The sequence below is a fragment of the Balaenoptera borealis genome, assembly GCF_965194805.1.
Source record: "Balaenoptera borealis genome assembly, chromosome: 12".
Taxonomy (NCBI): Eukaryota; Metazoa; Chordata; class Mammalia; order Artiodactyla; family Balaenopteridae; genus Balaenoptera; species Balaenoptera borealis.
In genome coordinates, this window is record NC_138869.1 from 38212176 (window position 1) to 38236928 (window position 24753).

Genomic DNA, 24753 nt, shown 5'->3' on the forward strand with positions numbered 1-24753 from the left:
CGGAGTGTTGATCTGCAGATTAATAAAGGTGGGCTTCGGGTTCAACGGGTAAGCTGGTGGAGACTCAGTCATGGAAGGTGAGCCATGATTAATTCCCTCACGCCTTAGAAAGTGGGACGCCCCTCAGGAAAGTATCTGTGGGAAGCCTGTTTTCAAGTTGTCTTTCTCAAAAGACCAAACAGATGTTAAAAATTGTCTCTGATAGAAGGATTTATGTTTGTGCCATGCTGGGTCAGAGGAAGGGGGAGGGGACCAATGTACACAGTCATGAATGGGTATGCAGTTGGCCTGTCATGGGCCATTTCATAGAAAACACAGTCCTTCAGGTTGGAGTTCATATATCATCCACTTGGAGGGGGTGGGTGGGAGTGGGAAGACTTTCTGAAACTAATTAATGCTTGAGACCCACAGCTAAATTGAGGGGTGGTAACTCTCCTCTAACCGGAAGATGCTTTGGCACTGAGATTTATATTTATTTACATTATAGAAAGGAAAGCAAGGGTTTTGCTCTTTGATATGCTGGAAGAGGGAATGGGACTATGATGCTTTGCATCCCTTGAGCTAGACTAAACTGAGCAGAATCTCCTTCGGAAGGCTCTCCAAACATCTTCCCTCTTGCCCTAAAGAATTGTTCGCAGCAGCGGAGAATTGAAAGGACAAAGGGGAAAAGGCTCCATGCATTTGACAGCCACACTGTACATTTCCCCAGTTAAGGCCAAAATCAGACAAACAAATAAACCAAAAAACCTCTCTCAAGAGCTTTCTCTATGAGTAGATAACCATCTTGAGTTTTAAATATTATTGTCTGGCTCTGTGAATTCCTCTACCAATTTAACAAAATGTCCTTGATGGATGTTTGCCATATTTTGAAATTCAAGTGTTAGGAAAAAAGAAGGGAGTGATAGAGCTACACTGGAGATTGACCTAGAAGCACCTAGGAAAATGTCAACTCAGCATCCTCTCTGAACTTGGCAAGGAGGTTCCTGTTGATTCTAGAGACCCCGTACACATTTCCACATGGCCAAAGAGCTCTGAGTAAGGATGTCTTCTGCAGCATCATTTGTCATGAAAGAAACTGCAACAACTCAAATGCTCGTCAGTATGGGAGTGGCTAAATATTAAATCTGGCATGGTCTCACCATGGAATACTCCACAGAAGTTAGAAGGAATTAATGAGCTCTCTATATAACCATGTGGATGGATCAGTTTTGAGTGACTAGATTAAACTGAAAATTAAACATGCCTATGATTATATTTATGTAGTTTTAAAAAAAACACTATGCAAAACATTATGTAGTACGTGTATGTATGTGTGTGTATGTAAAAGTATTTACAGGCAGTAAAGCACAGCAGGTAAGGACCCTGACAGACCCTGGAAGCAGACTGCTGGGTTCAAATAATGATTCTACTACTTCTGTGTGACCTTGGGCAAGTGATTTAGCTTCTCTGTGCCTAAGTTTCATCACCTTGAATAGAGGCATAATAATAGACCCCAAATTACAAGATTAGAAGGACTAAATTAATATATATAAAGAACATTCAATAGTGCCTGGATCAAAACATGAGCTATAAGGCTATTTCCAATTGTTGTTCCTCTTAAGTATTGTTTTTTTTTAACATCTTTATTGGAGTATAATTGCTTTATAATGGTGTGTTAGTTTCTGCTTTATAACAAAGTGAATCAGCTATACATATACATATATCCCCATATCTCCTCCCTCTTGCGTCTCCCTCCCACCCTCCCTATCCTACCCCTCTGGATGGTCACAAAGCACCGAGCTGATCTCCCTGTGCTTTGCAGCTGCTTCCCACTAGCTATCTATTTTACATTTGGTAGTGTATATATGTCCATGCCACTCTCCCACTTCGTCCCAGCTTACCCTTCCCACTTCCTGTGTCCTCAAGACCATTCTCTACATCTGCATCTTTATTCCTGTCCTGCCCCTAGGTTCATCAGAAGCATTTTTTAAAAAAAAATCCATATATATGTGTTAGCATACGGTATTTGTTTTTCTCTTTCTGACTTACTTCACTCTGTATGACAGTCTCTAGGTCCATCCACCTCACTACAAATAACTCAATTTCGTTTCTTTTTATGGTTCAGTAATATTCCATTGTATATATGTGCCACGTCTTCTTTATTCATTCATCTGTCGATGGACACTTAGGTTGCTTCCATGACCTGGCTATTGTAAATAGAGCTGCAATGAACATTGTGGTACATGACTCTTTTTGAATTATGGTTTTCTCAGGGTATATGCCCAGCAGTGGGATTGCTGAGTCATATGGTAGTTCTAGTTTTAGTTTTTTAAGGAACCTCCATACTGTTCTCCATTGTGGCTGTATCAATTTACATTCCCACCAACAGTGCAAGAGGGTTCCCTTTTCTCCACACCCTCTCCAGCATTTATTGTTTCTAGATTTTTTGATGATGGCCATTCTGACCAGTGTGAGGTGATACCTCATTGTAGTTTTGATTTGCATTTCTCTAATGATTAGTGATGTTGAGCATCCTTTCATGTGTTTGTTGGCAATCTGTATATCTTCTTTGGAGAAATGTCTATTTAGGTCTTCTGCCCATTTTTGGATTGGGTTGTTTGTTTTTTTGATATTGAGCTGCATGAGCTGCTTGTATATTTTGGAGATTAATCCTTTGTCAGTTGCTTCATTTGCAAAAATTTTCTCCCATCCTGAGGATTGTCTTTTCATCTTGTTTATAGTTTCCTTTGCTGTGCAAAAGCTTTTAAGTTTCATTAGGTCCCAGTTGTTAATTTTTGTTTTTATTTCCATTTCTCTAGAAGGTGGGTCAAAAAGGATCTTGCTGTGATTTATGTCATACAGTGTTCTGCCTATGTTTTCCTCTACGACTTTTAGAGTGTCTGGCCTTACATTTAGGTCTTTCATCCATTTTGAGTTTATTTTTGTGTATGGTGTTAGGGAGTGTTCTAATTTCATTCTTTTACATGTAGCTGTTCAGTTTTCCCAGCACCACTTATTTAAGAGGCTGTCTTTTCTCCATTGTATATTCTTGCCTCCTTTGTCATAGATTAAGTGACCATAGGTGCGTGGGTCTGTCTCTGGGCTTTCTATCCTGTTCCATTTATCTATATTTCTGTTTTTCTGCTAGTACCATACTGTCTTGATTACTGTAGCTTTGTAATATAGTCTGAAGTCCAGGAGCCTGATTCCTCCAGCTCCGTTTTTCTTTCTCAAGATTGCTTTGGCTCTTCGGGGTCTTTTGTGTTTCCATACAAATTGTGAAATATTTTGTTCTAGTTCTGTGAAAAATGCTATTGGTATGTTGATAGGGAGTGCATTGAATTTGTAGATTTCTTTGGGTAGTATAGTCATTTTCACAATGTTGATTCTTCCAATGCAAGAACATGGTATATCTCTCCATCTGTTTGTATCGTCTTTAATTTCTTTCATCAGTGTCTTATAGTTTTCTGCATACAGGTCTTTTGTCTCCTTAGGTAGGTTTGTTCCTAGGTATTTTATTTTTTTTGTTGCAATGGTAAATGGGAGTGTTTCCTTAATTTCTCTGTCAGATTTTTCATCATTAGTGTATAGGAATGCAAGAGATTTCTGTGCATTAATTTTGTATCCTGCAAATTTACCAGATTCATTGATTAGCTCAAGTACTTTTCTGGTAGCATCTTTGGATTCTCTATGTAGTGTCATGTCATCTGCAAACAGTGACAGTTTTACTTCTTCTTTTCTGATTTGTATTCCTTTTATTTCTTTTTCTTCTCTGATTGCTGTGGCTAGAACTTCCAATACTATGTTGAATAATAGTGGCGAGAGTGGGTGACCTTGTCTTCTTTCTGATCTTAATGGAAATGGTTTCAGTTTTTCACCATTGAGAACGATCTTGGCTGTGGGTTTGTCATATATGGCCTTTATTATGTTGAGGTAAGTTCCCTCTATGCCTACTTTCTGGACGGTTTTTTATCATAAATGGGTGTTGAATTTTGTTGAAAGCGTTTTCTGCATCTATTGAGATGACCATACGGTTTTTATCCTTCAGTTTGTTAAGATGGTGTATCACATTGATTGATTTGTGTATATTGAAGAATCCTTACATTTCTGGGATAAGCCCCACTTGATCACGGTGTATGATCCCTTTAATGTGCTGTTGGATTCTGTTTGCTAGTATTTTGTTGAGAATTTTTGCATCTATGTTCATTAGTGATATTGGCCTGTAGTTTTTTTTGCGACATCTTTGTCTGGTTTTGGTATCAGGGTGATGGTAGCCTCGTAGAATAAGTTTGGCAGTGTTCCTCCCTCTGCTATATTTTGGAAGAGTTTGAGAAGGATAGGTGTTAGTTCTTCTCTAAATGTTTGAAAGAATTCACCTGTGAAGCCATCTGGTCCTGGACATTTGTTTGTTGGAAGATTTTTAATCACAGTTTCAATTTCAGTGCTTGTGATTGGTCTGATTATATTTTCTATTTCTTCCTGGTTCAGTCTCGGAAGGTTGTACTTTTCTAAGAATTTGTCCATTTTATTGGCATAGAGTTGCTTGTAGTAATCTCTTATGATCCTTTGTATTTCTGCAGTGTCAGTTGTTACTTCTCCATTTTCATTTATAATTCTATTGATTTGAGTCTTCTCCCTTTTCTTTATGAGTCTGGCTAATGGTTTATCAATTTTGTTTATCTTCTCAAAGAACCAGCTTTTAGTTTTATTGATCTTTGCTATCATTTCTTTCTTTTTCATTTATTTCTGATCTGATTTTTATGATTTTTTTCCTTCTGCTAATTTTGGGGTTTTTTTGTTCTTCTCTCTCTAACTGCTTTAGGTGTAAGGTTAGGTTGTTTATTTGAGATGTTTCTTGTTTCTTGAGGTAGGATTGTATTGCTATAAACTTCCCTCTTAGAACTGCCTTTGCGGCACCCCATAGGTTTTGGGTCACTGTGTTTTCATTGTCATTTGTTTCTAGGTACTTTTTGATTTCTTCAGTGATCTCTTGGTTATTTAGTAGTGTATTGTTTAGTCTCCATGTGTTTGTATATTTTACAGATTTTTTCCTGTAATTGACATCTAGTCTCATAGAGCTGTGGTTGGAAAAGATACTGATACGATTTCAATTTTCTTACATTTACCAAGGCTTGATTTGTGACCCAAGATATGATGTATCCTGGAGAATGTTCCACAAGCACTTGAGAAGAAAGTGTATTCTGTTGTTTTTGGATGGAATGTCCTATAAATATCAGTTAAGTCCATCATGTTTAATGTGTCATTTAAAGCTTGTGTTTCCTTATTTATTTTCATTTTGTATCATCTGTCCATTGGTGAAAATGGGGTGTTAAAGTCCCCTACTATTACTGTGTAACTGTCAATTTCCCCTTTTATGGCTGTTAGCATTTGCCTTATGTATTGAAGTGCTCCTATGTTGGGTGCATAAATATTTACAATTGTTATATCTTCTTCTTGGATTGATCCCTTGATCATTATGTAGTGTCCTTCTTTGTCTCTTGTAATAGTCTTTATTTTAAAGTCTATTTTGTCTGATATGAGAATTGCTACACCAGCTTTCTTTTGATTCCCTTTCATGGAGTATCTTTTTCCATCCCCTCGCTTTCAGTCTGTATGTGTCCTTAGGTCTGAAGTGGGTTCCTAGTAGACAGCATATATACGGGTCTTGTTTTTGTATCCGTTCAGCCTGTCTATGTCTTTTGGTTAGAGCATTTTATCCATTTACATTTAAGGTAGTTATTGATATGTATGTTCCTATGACCATTTTCTTAATTGTTTTGGGTTTGTTATTGTAGGTCTTTTCCATCTCTTGTGTTTCCTGCCTAGAGAAGTTCCTTTAGCATTTGTTGTAAAGCTGGTTTGGTGGTGCTGAATTCTCTTAGTTTTTGCTTGTCTGTAAAAGTTTTAATTTCTCCGTCAAATCTGAATGAGATCCTTGCTGGGTAGAGTAATCTTGGTTGTAGGTTTTTCCCTTTCATCACTTTAAATATGTCCTGCCACTCCCTTCTGGCTTGCAGAGTTTCTGCTGAAAGATCAGCTGTTAACCTTATGGAGATTCCCCTGTATGTTATTTGTTGCTTTTCCCTTGCTGCTTTTAATATTTTTCCTTTGTATTTAATTATTGATAGTTTGATTAATATGTGCCTTGGCGTTTTTCTCCTTGGATTTATCCTGTATGGGACTCTCTGTGCTTCCTGGAATTGACTGACTATTTCCTTTCCCATATTAGGGAAATTTTCAACTATAATCTCTTCAAATATTTTCTCAGTCCCTTTTTTTCCCTCTTCTTCTTCTGGGACCCCTATAATTCGAATGTTGGTGCATTTAATGTTGTCCCAAAGGTCTCTGAGACTGCCCTCAATTCTTTTCATTCTTTTTTCTTTATTGTGCTCTGCAGTAGTTATTTCCATTATTTTATCTTCCAGGTCACTTATCAATTCTTCTTCCTCAGTTATTCTGCTACTGATTCCTTCTAGAGAAGTTTTAATTTCATTTATTGTGTTGTTCATCATTGTTTGTTTGCTCTTTAGTTCTTCTAGGTCCTTGTTAAACGTTTCTTGTATTTTCTCCATTCTATTTCCAAGATTTTGGATCATCTTTACTATCATTACTCTGAATTCTTTTTCAGGTAGGCTGCCTATTTCCTCTTCATTTGTTGGGTCTGGTGGGTTTTTACCTTGCTCCTTCATCTGCTGTGTGTTTCTCTGTCTTCTCATTTTGCTTAACTTACTGTGTTTGGGGTCTCCTTTTCACAGGCTGCAGGTTCATAGTTCCCGTTGTTTTTGGTGTCTGCCCCCAGTGGGTAAGGTTGGTTCAGTGGGTTGTGTAGGCTTCCTGGTGGAGGGGACTGGTGCCTGTGTTCTGGTGGATGAGACTGGATCTTGTCTTTCTGGTGGGCAGGTCCACGTCTGGTGGTGTGTTTTGGGGTGTCTGTGACCTTATTATGATTTTAGGCAGCCTCTCTGCTAATGGGTGGGGTTGTGTTCCTGTCTTGCTAGTTGTTTGGCATAGGGTGTCCAGCACTGTAGCTTGCTGGTTGTTGAGTGGAGCTGGGTCTTAGCATTGAGATGGAGACCTCTGGGAGAGCCTTCACCGTTTGATATTATGTGGGGCTGGGAGGTCTCTGGTGGACCAGTGTCCTGAACTCGGCTCTCCCACCTCAGAGGCTCAGGCCTGACACCCGGCTGGAGCACCAAGACCCTATCAGCCACTTGGCTGCCAGTGTTGGAGGGTCTCCTGCAAAGGTGGGGGTGGCTGTGGCTCACCACGGGGACAAGGACACTGGCAGCAGAAGTTCTGGGAATTACTCCTTGGCATGAGCCCTCTCAGAGTCTGCCATTAGCCCCACCCTACATGACTCTTTTGAATTATGGTTTTCTTAGGGTATATGCCCTGTAGTGGGACTGCATTGTCTTTAAAAGGCCTGGAGGGATACACTAGTAAATGGTAGGGAAGAGGGGCTTCCTGTTGGAAAACACGATGTGGGTGCTAATCAAAGGGAGTTCAACGGTATCAGTAATGCACTGTTTCTCTGAGTTAAAGAAAAAAGAGATGAAAGAAATATGGCAACCTATGGATAACCGACAGAACTTTGTTATAGGAACATGGGTGTTTATTATATTATTTTTAATGCTTTTCTTTGTTTTTAAAATCTCTTGAATAAAAAAGGAGTAGAGACGGTCATCATTCATAGAATTATTATACCTGCAAAGATGAACATCAATTTGTAAGAATGCTTCAGACCTGCCCTATCCAATATGGACCACTAGCACCATATGGCTATTTAAATTTTAACTGATTAAAATTAAATGCAAATAAAAATTCAGTTCCTTGGTTGCAGTAGTTACATTTCAAGAGCTCAGCAGCCACATGTAGCTAATGGCTACCATATTAAACAGTAGATATAGATCATTCCAATCAGCATAGAAAGTTCTGTTGGACAGCACTGACCTGTGGCATACTTGTAAGAAATGTGAATATCTGAACTCCTTATCATTCTTCTAAGCTTCTGGTCCCAGATAATTCTGCTGCATTGTACACAGGGCATGTGCCCCCCCCAAATTATTTTTTCACATTTCTACTTGATATCCTGTTTCATCTACCTTCCAGTTACCTGTGAATTTAAAGGGAAGCAAATGCTGACACCACTTACAAACTGGTTCCTATCCCAGTTTCTTTCTGTTTGTTGTAGGTGAACTGCTCCTGCTCTCAAGTATGATTTTCCTGCTCCCAGTGGTGTGCGGCTGCCCAGAGAGGTGCCGCTGTCACTCACCTTCGAATTTTGTAGACTGCAGCCGGCAGGGTCTGGCTGAAGTCCCTTCCGATCTGCCTCCGCAGACTCTAACCCTGCACTTACAAGATAACCAGATACGTCAGCTTCCGGCTTCTGCATTTAAGTCAGTGCCACAGCTCACAACCTTGAACCTGTACAACAATTCTCTTTCAAATCTGACCTCCGGAGTTTTCCATGGACTTCAGCACTTGCGGGTCTTAAACCTAACCCAGAACTCCCTGCATTCCCTGGAAAGCAGACTTTTCCATTCCCTCCCACAGCTGAGGGAACTTGATTTATCATCAAACAACATAAGCCACCTTCCCACATCCCTGGGTGAGCCCTGGGAGAACCTAACTGTATTTGCGATCCAACAAAACCAGCTTCAGCAGCTCGACCGAGCTCTCCTAGAATCCATGCCCAGAGTGAGGCATTTATTTCTCAAGGACAACCTCTGGAAATGCAACTGCCACTTGCTCAGTCTTAAACTCTGGCTGGAGACGTTTATCTATAAAGGTCAGTAACACCTATCTGTGTGTTACCAGCCTACGATGAACCTCATCTGTTCTCTGCATTAGAAGGGATGTTGAGGAGTGTTTGAGGGATCCATGTAAGCTTTTTCACACTGATGTCATTTCATGGTATGGCAAAAGAGGCAAGTGAGTCATTAGAGGGTGTTTAAATTCAGGTATTTAAATTCATCTACAGATACGATTCATGGAGATAACTTTCCACTTTTTTTTTCTCCCCACCCCAACTTTCCACTTTTTGATTAACAACACCATTAAGTTATTTATCTGGGAAATGTAGGCCCTTAAGAAAGAGGGAATTTCAATCATCACCTAAATAATTACTCAACTCTGAAGTGACACCAAATTTTGATTTTCAAGTGTGATCCAACTGGGCATGTTATCTCTCCTTAGGACTTTCCCCCCTTCTTTGTCTGCTTCTGACCATTTGACAGCTGTGAATCTTCCCTGAGATTATCCATTCTGCTTTAGCAAACACCACTGTTACTGACACTGGATACAGTAGGGTACCCTCTCCAAAGGGAACTACTCTTTCTTTAACCAGGTATCAAAAGCAAAGCAAGAGATCCCAGAATATAAAAGATGAGGGGATCTAGAAATCACTCAGGGGTCAGCAAACCATAGCCCAAGAGCCAAATTTGCCCCACCTCCTATTTTTGTAAATAAAGTTTTGTTGGAACACATCCACACCCATTTATTATCTACTGTCTGTGGCTGTTTTGCATTATAAGGGCAAAGTTGAATAGTTGGGACAGAGACTATGGCAAGGCTTAAAATGTGAACTATTTCTGGCTCTTTATAGAAAAGTTTGCCAACCCCTTCTAACTCAATGCTAGCCTATTATCAATGGGAAATGGAGGCTCAGAGATGTTCAGTGACTTGACCAAGGTCACAGAGTAGAAGCACAGACAAGAGTAGAATGAGTGGCTTTAAGTCTTGGCTCTGCATTCTTTCCTCTACATCACAGTGTTTCTTTCCTCCTAACTTTTAAGTATCATTCATTCATTCATTCATCCTATACTTGAGTGAATCTTATGTGCCAGGGACATTTCTAGGCACTGAGAAAAGGTCAGTGAACAAGAAAATCCCCACCATCATGGGCATTACATTCTGACAGTAGAAACATGTTAAAAAAGACAAATATATACCATGTTCAGATAGCAGTTAGTGCTAGAGGTGGGGTAAGGGGAGAGAGTAATGGGATGGGGGTTCCACTTCAGATGGGAAGGACAGGGAAGGCCCCTCCAAGGAGGTGACATGGGGGAGAACTGGAACAATGAGGGGAAATGAACCATGAGATAACTGGGGGAAAGAACAGCAGTGGAAGGCCCTGACGGGAAAGTAAGCATGGCTCCACTGAGGGACAGAAAGAGGGACAAATGAGTGGCTAGAACAGAGGAAGGGAGTGAGAGAGGATACGGCAGCACAAGTACCCAGGAGTTGGGTCATGTTGGAATGTAGAGAGCAGGCTGAGACATTTGGATTTTATTTTAGGCGAGATGGAAATCTCTTGAAGAATTTTAGTCAGGGGAACAATATGATCTGATTACATTTTAAAAGGTCACTCTGGTGACTCTAGGGCGAGTAGACCAAAAGCTACAGAAGAAGAAGCAGGGGGATGAGGGAGAAAGTGATTTCAGTCATGCAGGGAAAAGATGACGGTGGCCCAAACCAGAATGATGAGAAATTATCAAATTTGGGAGATATTTAGAATATTGAACTGATAGAAATTACTAATGGGTTGGCATGGGAGATAAAGAAAAGAGAGTATATTATAGGAAATTCAATTTTGTTTTGTCCTTCAGAAGTAACCAGATAAATGGTGATGCCAGTAGCTGATAAGGGGCAGGCTGGGGAATAGGGGAAATGGGCAAGTATGTGTAGGAGGTGGTAAATCAAGAACTCAATGTGGGGCGTGTCAAGTTTGAGATGCCCATTACATAGCCAAGGAGTGCTGTTGAGTTGGTGGCTATATATTTGAGCCTATAATTTGGGAAGATATCAGAGCTCCAGACATGAATTAGGGAATCAACAGGGTCTAGATGGTTGCAGCAGTTACACAGAAGGAAGCGGGAGAGAGCACATGAGTTCAAATAAATAATATTGAATTAAGAATCTCTCTCAACAGTATAATAGCCAACAGGTTATCATTACCCAGCTGATCTTCAAGCTGACCTACAACAGAGGCCATATAATGTGACAAAAATCTTTCTTATAGGAGGTTGCAAATAAAAGTGTTTACATCTAGAGGTGAAGTGGCTTCAGCTATTGTGTTCTAGACTAAATGGTAAGCATAAGCCAAAGCATCAGAGAAAGATGGTTTTCATCAATTAAAAATATTTCTTGACAAAAAATATTTCTCAGGTCTAGGATATTAGAAGCAACATAGGGTGTGATATAGCTCCCCCTACTCAGCCACAAACTCACTGGTGATCTTCAGGCAAATTAATGCCCCTCACTAGCCCCCAGTGTCACCAGATGGAAACTGACAGTGTTAAGCCAGGGAGTTCCTAAGGCCCGTTCTGGTCCTCAGATTCCACAGTGCAGTTCAACGCTCCCTCATGGCGGAGCTGCCCCGTCCAGATGACAGTCTTTCTCTGGAGGAAGGCAAAATTTACTTGGGATAACAAGACTTGGGTGTCCCAAAATAACTAAATAAAACCCCCGAGTGAATGTAGGAGACAATCTGACTACTGATGCATTGAATAAAGGCAAAATAAGGGAATAGGTATTGGTCAGGACCTTAGTTCCCATGACGGGGGAACAAAGTATATGGAGGATGAAGCAGGGGGTTTTGTGGCCTGGAAGTGTCATTCATTGGTTCCATTGGCCAGAACTCAATCACGTGGCCCCAATCTGACCACAAAGGGTGGGGAAATTTCATCTTCCTGTGGACCCAACAGCCAAAAAACATGCTTTGATGAATACCTAATAATGTCTCCTCCACAAAAACATGCACATAGATTTCGTAATTAGCATTCCTCTCTCTCCGTTCATAACTAAACAAATCATCTTTATGCGGACAGCTAACTGTATTAAACATTTATTCTGGGCTAGGAATTGTGCTAAATACTTGATATACTTTATCCAACTGAGTCCTCAAAGCAATCTTGTGAGGTGGATTTCATTATTACCCCAGTCTCCCACTTTCCAGATAAGCAAGCAGAGGCACAGAATGGTCAAGTAACTTGCTTAAGGTTGCACAGCAAAGTAATGGTCAGACTCAAGATTTGAATCCCATTTCTTCCCAAGACAGGGGTTAAGAGCTGCTAGTGGACAGATGATGAATAATGAGAGCGCTTGGAAAGCTGGAGCTTCTTGCACTGTCAGCTTCTCTGAATCCAGAAGAGACTGAGACCCTCAAGCTATCATCTGCAGATTTGCTTCCTGGGGTCATGGCTGAGGAGATGGTGGTGGAAGGCTGGGAAGTGAGTCCTGGCTAAGGACACAGGAGGCCACAGAGCTCTTGGTGGCCATAACCCCTGCCTTCCAGCAATATCCCAGACTCTAGTTTGTGTATTCTCCTGGCTCTGTGTCCTGAGGCCATGCCTCCCACCCTAATATTGAACAGCAGGAAGCCTGGAACTGGAGAAAGACAGAGCTTACCCCTGAAGTTACTGGGTGAACCGCCCCAGTCTAGGTCTAGGTCAGCTGGTGGAATTGCTGGTCCCATGGCAGGTGGCCTTTCTTCCCCTGATTAAAGTCTCAGTGCTCTTTGGCTGGGTTAAATATGGTTACTTCTTCTCAAGCCCCCACACTTCTTTTCTGCTCTCTGGCCTTCTGCTTTACAACCAGCTTCCAGGCAGAGTATTGAAACGGTCTCTGAGACAGGGATCCTTAATCACAGTGCAGCCTGATGGCGCCTTGGGCTCATCCAGAACAGGCACCCCGCACCTCTGGCCTCCTGCACCTCAGCTCAGGAAAGGAGAAAATTCCTGTTATCTTTTTCACTTTAGAGTTGAGGCTCTTGCCTCAGGGGATCACTGAAGAAGCCAGGACGGGCCCAAGAGACTCTGGCAATAGGTGACTCAGTTCAAGCAGTAAGAGCAAAAAAAGGTATGAGTTGAATTTTGTCATGGCCACTAACCCCAGTGTGACCTGGGCCACAATAACCCTTGAACTGCAGAATGGCCCCATCTACTAATACGGCCATGGTAAGACTCGGCTTGTAAGGCTCAGACAGAATGGATGTGAAGGCATTCCCAAAACTCTGAAGTGTTATACAAAGGAAGGTTCTAATAACATTGAAGTGACAAGCTCCTGCACGGGAACTTCTGGTATAGTTTCATAATTCACCTACGATGTGTACAAAGAATCTCCAGTCTAACTTGGCTAAGATTGGTGCCAGGCTTCATGGGGGTGAGATTCTACTGAGGGTCATGTGTTAACTCCACTGACCTCAGGATGCTCCAGAGAGGAGGAAGTAGAGAGAGGCGGTAAGTGTAGCGGGGGAAAACTGGGATCACAGGAGAGGGCTGGGTTTCGGTGTTGATCTATCTCCACTTATGACCTGAATGACCTTGGATAAGAATTACCCATTAGAGCAGAGTTGTGAGGACTTATCTAACAGTGCTTTATAAACTATCAAGTCAGATACAAATAGGATGTTTTCATGGCAAAAAATTTAGTCAGAGAAGTTTATCTGCCTGAGGTCAAATAGTAAATTGGTGGTCAAATTTGGCTAGGATGAAATCTGTTAGCTCAGTGTTCTTTCTAGAAAAGAACTTCTAGGCACTCAAATTCTCCCTGAACAATAGTAGTCCACACACCTGAGGAAATTAATCCCCTTAGAGAGAATGGAAATTGAGTCTAATAACCCATTAGAAAGTTCGATACTTGGGACTTCCTTGGTGGTCCAGTGGTTGAGACGCCACGCTCCCAATGCAGGGGGCTCAGGTTCCATCCCTGGTCAGGGACCTATGATCCCGCATGCCGCACGGCAAGGCCAAAAAAAAAAAAAAAATTGAGAAAGTTTGGTACTTGAAGTACTAAATGTTTCGAGGTCTGAGGAGACACGTTAATTGTATTTAATCCCATGAACGTAACTCATATTCCCGTCAAACCTTCAGATACACAAAGCACCCACAGGACCACTGACCTCCTGGTTTGGTATCACTGAAGAGTGTTGGTAGAGACAGAGGGTCTTTGTAATTAACACATAACATCACAACGAAAGACATTTGTTTTATTTATTTATTTTTTAGATCTCCGGTGGGAATTTGGCATAATAGATTTCTTGTGTGGCAGGACTCATTAGGGCATGCAACAGTGCCCTCAGGCTGGCCTCCAGCGCCCCTTCCTGTCAGCTTTTGCATTGTTACTCCCTTGGCATTTATAAGGTAAAGGTGACTTGGCCTCTAATGAATTCTTGGTCATACATAATTGTCCATTTAGTGTGTGGCATTTTTAGCATTTAGCCAATTTAGAAATCCTAAAATCATAAAATACGGTTGTTAAATTCTTTGACTCCAGGAAAAAAAAAAAAGGTGTTTTATAAATTCCATCTGCCTAAGTGTTTACAGGTTGAGGATTTGGGAGTTTGGTTGTATCAGGCTCTGTTATCATTCTTTGCTTTTGTTTCTCAAAGGGGGAATAACAGACAGCATCATCTGTACCTCACCGGACACCTGGAAGGGAAAGGACCTCCTTAAAATCCCTCACGAGCTGTACCAGCCCTGCCTTTTTCCTTCTCCAGACCTGCAGTCTTCACAGGTGCAGCAGCTAGGTGCTGCCCACCGGGCTGTCCCCAGGCCCCCTGAGAGCCACAGCTCAGGGGAGCAAGACCACTGGGGGTGTGAGATCAAACCCAAGCCGAGGCCAGCCAATCTGCGCCACGCCGTGGCCACCATCGTCATCGCAGGGGTGGTGTGTGGGATCGTGTGTCTCATGATGTTGGCGGCTGCCATTTATGGCTGCACCTATGCAGCTATTACCGCCCAGTACCATGGGGGACGCTTGGCTCAGATCAATGAGCCTGCGAAGACAGGAGGAAAAGAGCTGTTTGACAGCTCAACGGCCTGAGAGCTTTCATCTCAAATAGAAATAATCATTATAGGCCAGAAGAAAGTTTCTGAGTAGGGCTGATATCACGTTCACTGTTACTGCCTCATTTTCTTTTTCCAAAAGGAAAAAAAAAAAGAAAAAAAAAAAGAAGATGTGTCTGTAAAAAAAGACAATATTCCTGGGAAGAAATTTATGTTGAGATTTTTTTTAAATGCCATAGTTGAAACAGAGATGATAACTTGTGCTCTGCGCCTGAGAAGTTATGACAATATTCTACGTGGGGAAGGCTGTCCACAGAGAAAGGGAAGATTCATCTCTTTCAAGGTACTCTTCCCTGCATTAAGTTGCCTTTACAGGGCAGCAGAAATACAAACACGCGCGCCAGCATTCCTGGCAGCTTTATGGTCCACTGGAAAACTGCCCAATTTTGAGTGCCTGGGAAGAAGTTGGCAATCTTACCCAATGGGCACTGAGTACTTCTATAGTCCAAGTTCATGCTAGACCGGTGATACTTTTAGATGTTAGGTATGTTATATATTTAGCGAAAGCGTCTGTTGGTTGGGAATTTTGTAGCTTGCCACAAGAGTCAGATTATATTTAATTTTCTAAATCAGAAAACCATTTGGGGCTTTCCAGGCCACAGAAGAAGAAGAGGGCTCCACGACTGGATAATAGGACTCAGGCCCAGGGTCTGGGGAAGTTTTCTGATGCAAGGGTAAATAACATATAAACAAACACAAAGAGGATGGGGTGGCGGAATTCAAGGCACATATTACCCAAAGGCCATATCCACCAGGCGATTGGAACCTTCCATTTATAACTCTCACAGCAGGAATGAATTTAGGGTGGGCTGAGAGCGAGATAATGGCTTATGTGTATCTGTATCTACGTACATAGTGTGCAGAGTGCATAGGCTTGTTCAACCACACCCACACATAAACATACTCAGAGCAATCAGTTTACCCACTAATGAAATGCAGCCGCGGCAGGGTGGAAGCCAGCAGCTGTTGACCACCACCCAGATTGTCTACTCAACACTCTGGGATAGGAAGTCAGAGGAAGTCTGAAGAGAGTGGGAATTATCAAGAGGCTGGAGATACGTGGCAGCAGCCGTCCTGAACATTATTTAGGCTGGGGTTTGAAAAAATCAGGTGTGGCTTGCTTGACTCCACAGACATGGTCCTGAAGAGCTGCATGCAAAGGAAATTTTTGTAAATTGAATCATCATTTTAATGCAGTAGGGGAGCTCGCTATTTAAAGGAACCTTTCATGGAATCTTTCTGTAATGGCAATAATTGGCTCCAGATTTATGTATTTTGTAAATTTGCATTTTCTCATGCTAGGATTTCTTAAAGTAGAATCTACCTGCTCTCTCTCTCTCTCTCATGATGTCCCATCTCATACTTAGTCACCTGTTAGTATTAAAATCATTTACACAGAGGAGTTAAGGACTTGGCAAAAGCAAAGAATAGCAAATACAGGGCAAGCTGTCCCTCCAGAGGCCTTGACAGACATCACTAATCAATCCCAGCACTCCTCCCTGAGCCCTGATGCACCACAGATGCCTTCTTAAGACAGCACTGGAAGGCAACCAGAACTAATCAACTGGAATTGGTTCAAAGGATAAAACATATTTGTCATTCAGGGTACTGGCCCTATATTCACTCTTGCAGGCCATGTAAAAGTTGCTTGGATCCTAAATCAGCAGTCCATTCCATAACCTGGCATGTGAATGGGCGGTCCATTCAGCCTGGAATATTGTTTCCCTGTCTGATGTGGCCAAAGCCTTGCCCAACAGTATAAAGAGGCCAAGGGAAAGACGGATGAACCTACCCTAGCCTACCCTGCAGGACACAGAGGCCATCTATACCTGCTCACAGTGCTTCACAACTAGTGTGGGCTGCCCACACCCACAAGTTAAAGATGGGCCATCTCTTTGGAGCAACAACTTTGCTAAATGATTCTTCTGGGGAAAAAAGTATAAATTTGATGTTAATTTTTTCTGAGTATTAAAATAAACCTGGGTACGTTAAAGAGTAGTTTGAAAAATTAGCATGGATTTTAAGATCAAAAAGAGATTCCAGAGAAAGTCAGTTGCTGCATCAGCTCCATCCCAAGCCTGGTGCCTCCTTTCTGCTCTGCTTCGTGCACCACTTCAGTGGGTGAGACTGAGCATCTGGTCTAAGGTTGTAGGGATTACTTTCCAGGTGGAAAAAAAATCTTTCTTTCCCTTGCCCTGGACCATGAGTCCTTGGCCAAGAAAGCACTATGAGAAAGGAAATCGAGAAGATCTTTTTATATGTCGTCCTCATTTCACCAAATGTTTCTGGAGTTCGTACTACGTACCAGGCATGGTGAGAGGTGTTCTCGTGAACATTCATGTAATCTTGGCAACCATGCTGTGAGATCCTTGAACAGATATTACATAAGCTGGGAACTACTGAGGCCAACCACAAGAGCCTCTTCTCATTGCTGTGATTTAAGACATGCAGTGCACTGTGCTCTGCCGGAGGCCTGGTGACTGTACAGGTCAATCCCGTCCCCCTGGCCACAGTGATTACATGACAGAGCTTCCAATCCACCGCTGAAAATCCTGAATGTGGCTAGAACCCTCACTCCTCAACACCCACGTCCTATTAGATTTCTAAGCACAGATGATAACTCAGGCAAACAGATTCCTGCTTTATGAGAAGCCTTTAAGGAGAATGATTAAAATGATGCCTTCATGTATTCAGATTTCTACCTTTTGCCTATAGTCACCACAAAGAGCAGTTAACGATGAAAATAATTACCCTAAAATATCAACAATTCTCTCAGCACAGAAAAATATAAATCAAATTGTTTAGATTAACAATTCAGTGTTATCATTTGTTAATACGAGAAATGAAATGTTTTCTCTGTTAAAAACATCACGGATGAAAGACCCAATTTGCAGGGTATTCTGTGAGAACCACAAATTATCTTTCACATCCACTACAGCTCATGAGGGGTAATTTGCAAACGCCTCATAGATTATTTTCAGCTGTTTATTGCTGCTGTCATATTTATAAATTCCCCTATAAAAATGCCCTTCCATCAAAGAGTCATAGAGCCTTACTGAAGGAATACTGTGAACAAATATCACGTTTAGTGTTGATTGTTTCTGAGAAAATCATGTAAAATATAGTTTCTTCATTATATTTAGCGGAACAGTATCACTATTTTTGCTTTGCCAGAGATCACAAATTCACAATAGCAGGACCCAACAGACATGAGGCATATAAAGAGGGCGTAGGAGGAATTTCTGCCACAGAGATCGTGGAGAAAGACCTAGTGTCAAATCTATACCTGGAAAGCTTTTAAAATTAAGGCAAAAATCCTTGACCCTGGGGGAACAATCTCATGCTTCAGATGATCATATGCCCACAGGCAACTGGGTATTTCATTTTTTTCTTACAAAAATGGAAGACTGAAAAGTGAATCACAGGATTTCCTCCTGAAGGTTCATGAAAATCAAATATCATTACTCAAGTTAACCAAGTTACCCCAGAAATATCACACTCGTCTTAGATCCAAAATATCAAAGGAAGTGGCTCAATTTCTAAAATGATCTATCCATAGCACCCATTATCATAATTATACAACTGTTAGAAACCTATAACTTTCTATCACAGATCAGGAAATAACTGTTTTCACTTGGGTCAAACCCACCAGTGTATCCATTGCTAAATGCTATTAGACAGAAACCTACCAGGCAAATGATATTCCAACCTCACATGGCATCACTGGGGTGTGGTTTATATGCACAACTTCAGGGAACTATCCTGTTTTCCCTTGTGATGAAAATGTTTTATTTATTTATTTTTTTATGCTCAAAATGCAATAAAATCTCAAAGAAACCTCCCTCCCATTGGGAGAAGCAGCTTTGTAATCCCTCACTTTCTTTTCAGATTCTTGACTGGAGTATCCACACCTACTTTTCACTCCAATGACACTGAGTATTCATTTGGATGGATAGGATGTGACCCAGTTTCAAAGACTTATCAAGAAGAGCCAGAAAAAAGAAAAAGGATTGGGAGTTGGGAAGGTCCTTGGAGAGCATTTAGTCTAGGTCTGGCAAATTTCAGAATAGCTGTGACCAGCCTCCCTACCTGTTTCAGACATTGCTAATAGATCATGGCAAACTTATCTACTGAGGCAGCTGGCCTCAGAATCCTTTTTAATCTGTTTTCTAGGTACCTACTCCTGATCAACTGGAGTCGACTTATGAGACTAAACCTATTTCTACCCTCATATAGTTCCATATTCTTATTTTACAAATAGGAATTGGAAGCATGGAAAAGGAAAGGAATTATCCCAAAGTCGCACAGATAATTAATTGCAGTTTGCAGGAGCATGGGGTTAAAATGTATAATACAACCCAACCCCTGCCATTCTTCATTCATTCTGGTGAACCACAATATGAAGACTATGGAATTATTATATTAATTATTTGGAAAAGAACAATTATAATACCACCATCAACATTTATTGAACACCCAGTTTTGTGCCAGTTGTTTTCAGTGTAGTATTTTCATTTTCCTCTAAGTCTCAAATTAACCAAAAATGTGAGCATTTTACTGCCACAGGACAGATGAAGATACATAATCATTGGGTTTGGGTCGCTTGTTCAAGGTCATATCATTAATTAGTGGAGTAGGGGCTTCCCTGGTGGCGCAGCGGTTGAGAATCTGCCTGACAATGCAGGGGACACGGGTTCGAGCCCTGGTCTGGGAAGATCCCACATGCCGTGGAGCAACTAGGCCCGTGAGCCACAACTACTGAGCCTGCGCGTCTGGAGCCTGTGCTCCACAACAAGAGAGGCCGCGATAGTGAGAGGCCCGCGCATCGCGATTAAGAGTCGTCCCCGCTTGCCGCAACTATAGAAAGCCCTCGCACAGAAACGAACACCCAACACAGCCAAAAAAAAAAAAAAAAAAAAAAAAAAAAAAAATTAATTAGTGGAGTAGGAATTTGAATGAAGGATACATGGGTTTCTTCTTATGCTTCTATCTACTTTTTAGTATATTCAATATTATACATAATAAATGTTTAAAAAAAAAGAATGACTCTGAAGTTTTTAGACTGAATAACCAGATAACTAGAATGACTTAAGTGTGGAATCGATTGCATTTGATGGGCCTATTTGAGAGGCAGGGACACTGAGTAGTCAAGGGAGAGTCAAGGGAGAGAGGTCTGGCTTGGGAATCACCAGCTCACGAATGATGTTTAAAGCCTTGAGAGTGGACAGGAACCCTGGGGCCCTCTGACATGTACAATCAGGAGATGAACAAAATCAGCAAAGGAGGCCTAGGAGGGTGGTCAGTGAGGTAGGCAAAGAATCAAGTAAAGAGGTTTGCAAGGAGAACGTAATCAGCTTGGTCACGTGCTGCTCACAGACCAAGAAAAATGAACATCTGAAGTTCAATTTTGGATTTGGTAATGTAGGAGCTACAGGTAACCTTGATGAGAAATGATTCATTGTGGATGAAACCTGGCTGGAGTGGGCTCCGGAAAGCATGAAAGAGAGGAAGTGAGAAGAGCATAAAAAATGAGGAATAACACAAATAAAATAATTTGATAACAAAAATAATTTTGGCTTAAAAAACCTGACTATATCAGCAAAAATCTGGAAGTTGATAGACGAAGGCTAGTGAAGTAAAAGCATATAAAATGCCCATGCACTATGTTTTCACTCTGAACTTTCTTTTTATGTCTTAAGACAATTGTACACTCCAGTCTGCCTGAGCCTGGTCACATATAATTTGGCCTTGAAGTAGGAATGGCATTCAGACACTGATCTTGACCTCGTGCAGATCTTTTCACCCAGAATAGAACGTGGGAGCTCTTGGTGAGTGCAAACTGTGTGAGGCCATGGGAATCAAGAGCCTTTGATCAGCCCTGTCCCTTTCCCACCACAGACTGGCAAAAGCATTTTCCATGAGCAAGAGTCCACTGACTGACTGTCAAAGCATTTATGCTGCAGCCTCTGGTCATGCCCTCTCTTCCCAGGGAGGGGAAATGTACGTCAGATATTTATCCTCTCTGGCCCTTCACTTAGCCTGAGTCATATATATTCTAATCTTCACCGAGATCAAAATCCCACTAGGGTCACTAGGAGATTTGCCTGGATAAGGGTGGCTAAATAAATCCCCAAATCTCTCATGAGCCATGTTGGGGGAAAAAAAGTATCCCAGAAACTGTTTTCCACCAAAGTATGTGAGGGCATTTCCAATGTTCTAACAAGCATTATGCTGATTACACTGTTCAGAGGTTTATAAACTAGAGCGAAGATTAAGTAAATCACTCTCTTGACTGACAGTGAGAGCATATATTTTAGAAAGCTCAGGATCTTTGATTGGAATTTCTCTGTAACCACATATATAAAAACATTAGGCACAATGATGGATACCTTTTGATACAGGAAGCTCTGTCTTTAACATCTACTTACACAGCCTCTGATTTAAATATTCCCTTCATTTTCATAAGATAAAAAGATGGTGAAATAAGTGAGTGAAAAAATTAGCATTTTAGGTGTTTTTTTTAAAAAATGGACTGTGACATATTTTTATCTAAAGCAGGAGTTGGCAAACGTTTTCTGTAAAGAGTCAGGCAGTAAATATTTTTGGCTTTTTAGTCCATGTGCTCTCTATCCAACATTATTTACAAAAACAGCTGGTAGATATCTGACAAGGTACTTGTATCCAGCTTATATAAAGAACTTATATCTCAACAATAAAAAGACAAATAACCTAATTATAGGCAAAAGATCTGAATAGACATTTCCCCAGTGAAGATATGCAAGTAGCTGACAAGCACATGAGAAGATGCTCAGTGTGGTTAGTTATTAGGGAAATACAAATCACTTCACGCCTACTAGGATGGTTAAAATAAAAAAGATAGACAATAGTAAGCATTGGTAAGGATGTGGAAAAATTGGAAGCCTCATATGTTGCTGGTGGGATTATAAAAAGGGTGCTGCCACTTTGGAAAACAGCTTGTCTGTTCTACAAACTATCAAACCTAGAGTTACCATATGACCCAACAATTCTATTCCAATTTCTACCCAGGAGAAATTAAGACATATATCTGCACAAAAACTTGTACATGAATGTTCATATCAGCATTATTAATAATAGTTAAAAAGTGGGAAAAACCCAAACGTCCATTAACTGATAAATGGATAAATAGGATGCTATACATACATACAATGGGATATCATTTGGCAGTTTAAAAAGCCAGAGTAGTGACTTTCCTCGTGGTCCAGTGGTTAAGACCGCCCTTCCAATGCAGGGGGTGCGGGTTCGATCCCTGGTCAGAGATCCCACATGCTGCCCTCATGGCCAAATAAATAAATAAAATAGAATTTTAAAAACAGCTAGAGGACTGATCCTTGCTACAACATGGAAGAATCTTGAAAACATTAAGCTCAGTGAAAGAAGCGAATCACAAAAGGCCACATGTTGTATGATTCCATTTATCTGCAATGTCCAGAATAGGCAAATCCACAGAGACAGAAAGTAGATTAGTGGGTTTCCTGGGGCTGGAGAGGGGAGTGGGATATCAAGAATGAAGGAGTGTGCGTGTGTGTGTGTGTGTGTGTGTGTGTGTGTGTGTGTGTGTGTGTGTATGGGGGGTTTTGGGGGGGATGTGACATTGTTCGAAAATTACATTGTAGAGATTGTTGCACAACCTGCAAAATACCAAAACCCAATAAACTGTACACTTGAAATGGTGAATTTAATAGTATGTGAAATATATCTCAATAAAACTCTAAAAGAAGGACACAGGTAGCATCCTAGATTTGCTCCTATGGGCGACAGTTTGTCAACCTCTGTTCTGAGGAATAGCTACATGAAAGTGTGAGCTTCAAGGTTTTACTATGAAACATTTCAAGATACTATAATGACATTCCCTATGCAAGTTTTTCACAGGGGATGGCACATGGCAATAAGCACTGACTAATGAGAGGTGGTGGGTGTAACATAAATCATTCTTACCAACGGTAACAGCTGCAATAATAATTTAGCAGTTAACCATTACTGAGCACTCAACTATACGCATTCACCAAGCACTTTATTTATATGAATTCATTTATTTCTCTCAAAAGGAACCAGAGGGGTCCCCCCAAAGTCAGACTGAATCTGGGTGCAAGACATACTCCATTATTGGTTAATTCTTCTCCTTTTCTGTGGTGATGAAACAAATCTCTGTCTTTAAAAACTAGGCTGTTAGAAATCCAACCAAAGCACCAATCAACCTTGTTTTACAAATGTGAAAACTCAATCCCAGAGCAAGAGGGGAGAAATGGCCCTCACTCCTAAATCCTTGGCTTACATTAGGGTTAATGTCCAAATCCTACTATGACCTCAAAGAGGAGTCTTGCCGATACAGAACTCGAAAACCGGGTATAAGGACCTGTAACTCCAAACTTCTGCGGCTGATTTTGGGGTGGAGAATGTGTTGGGGCTTTTGATAAGGTTTATAAAAGGACAGTGGCTCATGGGAGTGAGTGTCCTGGAGAGTTAGCACAGAGGATCCAGTTTCTCAAAACTCTGGGCTATTCTTATTTCTGGAGCAACGATCCTCAGCGTGCTCTGTTGCTGGCTACCGCAGTATGCAGAGCAGCTGTTCTACGTGGCCAACCCTAACTCAGATTCTGTTGCAGACTTGAAATACAGCATAATTGGTAGCTACGTCACTAATCCATTTCTATGAAGTTTGCTGTTGTCATTCCTACCGGCCCTGACCTCCTTTTGTCCCTTCACTGCACCCACCAGTCAACTTAAAAAAGCAAATGTCAAATATATAAAAAGCCCCACCTCATAGCTGACATTTAGAGCAAAGACTTGCCTTGGGTTCCGCACCTCCCCCTGGGGCATCTGCCCATCTGCCCATCAGTTGTGCGTTTAGATCCTAGTAAATACCACCCAAACCTGAGAAACTCATTTGGGTCTCACAGGACCCATCTAGACACAACATGTATGGGGGATCTCATTCAAGATTCCTGGAATCTTGTTCCCTCTGCCTGGAATGCTCTTCCCACAGATCTTTGCATAATGGCTGTATCTCATCATTCTGGTCTCTGCTCATGTCACCTTCTCAGGGAGGCCTTCTCTGAGCCCCCATCCTCCCCCAATCTGGAGAAGCATTGCCTCTGTCACATGCAAGTATGAACATGAGTGTTCTTCCCTGCCTTTGCTACTCCCAACCACACTTCATTTTCTACAGAGCATTAGCCACTGCCGGAAATTCCCCCTCCCTCCCTCCCTCCCTTCTGCCTTTCTTCCTCCCATTCGTGCCACACTTGTCTGTTGTCTGTACCTCCCACACAAGTGGAGGCTCCCCTCCACTGGCAGCAACTTAGTCGGAATGGGTCTTCACTGGGCAGCTGCCACCCCAGCCTCAGGACGGGGATGCCAACAGCGCCCTCTCACTGTATGAATCATCATCCCCTGACTCGCCCCAAAATGCCCTCTGGGATGCTTGTTCTCAGTTGTATCCTCAGCATTAGGTACGTAGTCGATGCTAGATATATATATATATTCATTGAATTCTTTAATTAAAAAATGAAGAAATGAAACATCTTTTTGTAAATGAGCCTATAAGGGAAAACACTGAATTTGAAAGCACCAAGAATTGAAGTTTGTCTGTCAGTTTAATCCAGCATTTCTCAGCCTCACCTCTACTGACATTTTGGACTGGACAATCCTTTGTCGTTGGGGGCTGTCCTGTGCCTTGTAGGGTGTTTGGCAGCATCCCTGGCCTCTACCCACTGGATGCCAGTAGCTCCCCTCCTAACCAGTCGTGACAATCAAAAATGTTTCCAGATGTTGTCAAATGTCTCCTGGGGGTCAAAACTGCTCCTGGTTGAGAACAACTAATCAGTAAGTATTAATTTCTGCTATGATAAAACATTCCTTTTGCTCAGATCTACAAACTAGAAGTTTA

The 24753-nt window shown here is 41.5% G+C and overlaps 2 protein-coding genes across 2 annotated transcripts in view; one reads left to right on the forward strand and one right to left on the reverse strand.

Annotated features, from left to right (window-relative positions):
* LRTM1 (leucine rich repeats and transmembrane domains 1) lies at positions 1-24038 on the forward strand. The gene is made up of 3 exons (XM_082346634.1): positions 1-77; positions 8171-8767; positions 14369-24038. The coding sequence occupies exons 1-3, from the start codon at positions 71-73 to the stop codon at positions 14800-14802; spliced, it is 1038 nt and encodes a 345-aa protein (XP_082202760.1). The 5' UTR covers positions 1-70; the 3' UTR covers positions 14803-24038.
* The window catches only part of CACNA2D3 (calcium voltage-gated channel auxiliary subunit alpha2delta 3), an 832322-nt gene that overhangs the window by 185626 nt on the left and 621943 nt on the right, over positions 1-24753 (reverse strand). The window lies entirely within an intron of this gene.

Excerpts from the sequence above, each read along its gene's own strand:
- LRTM1 (XM_082346634.1), top strand. Across the intron at positions 8,768-14,368 it reads GGAGACGTTTATCTATAAAG|GGGGAATAACAGACAGCATC; the intron begins GTCAGTAACACC and ends TGTTTCTCAAAG.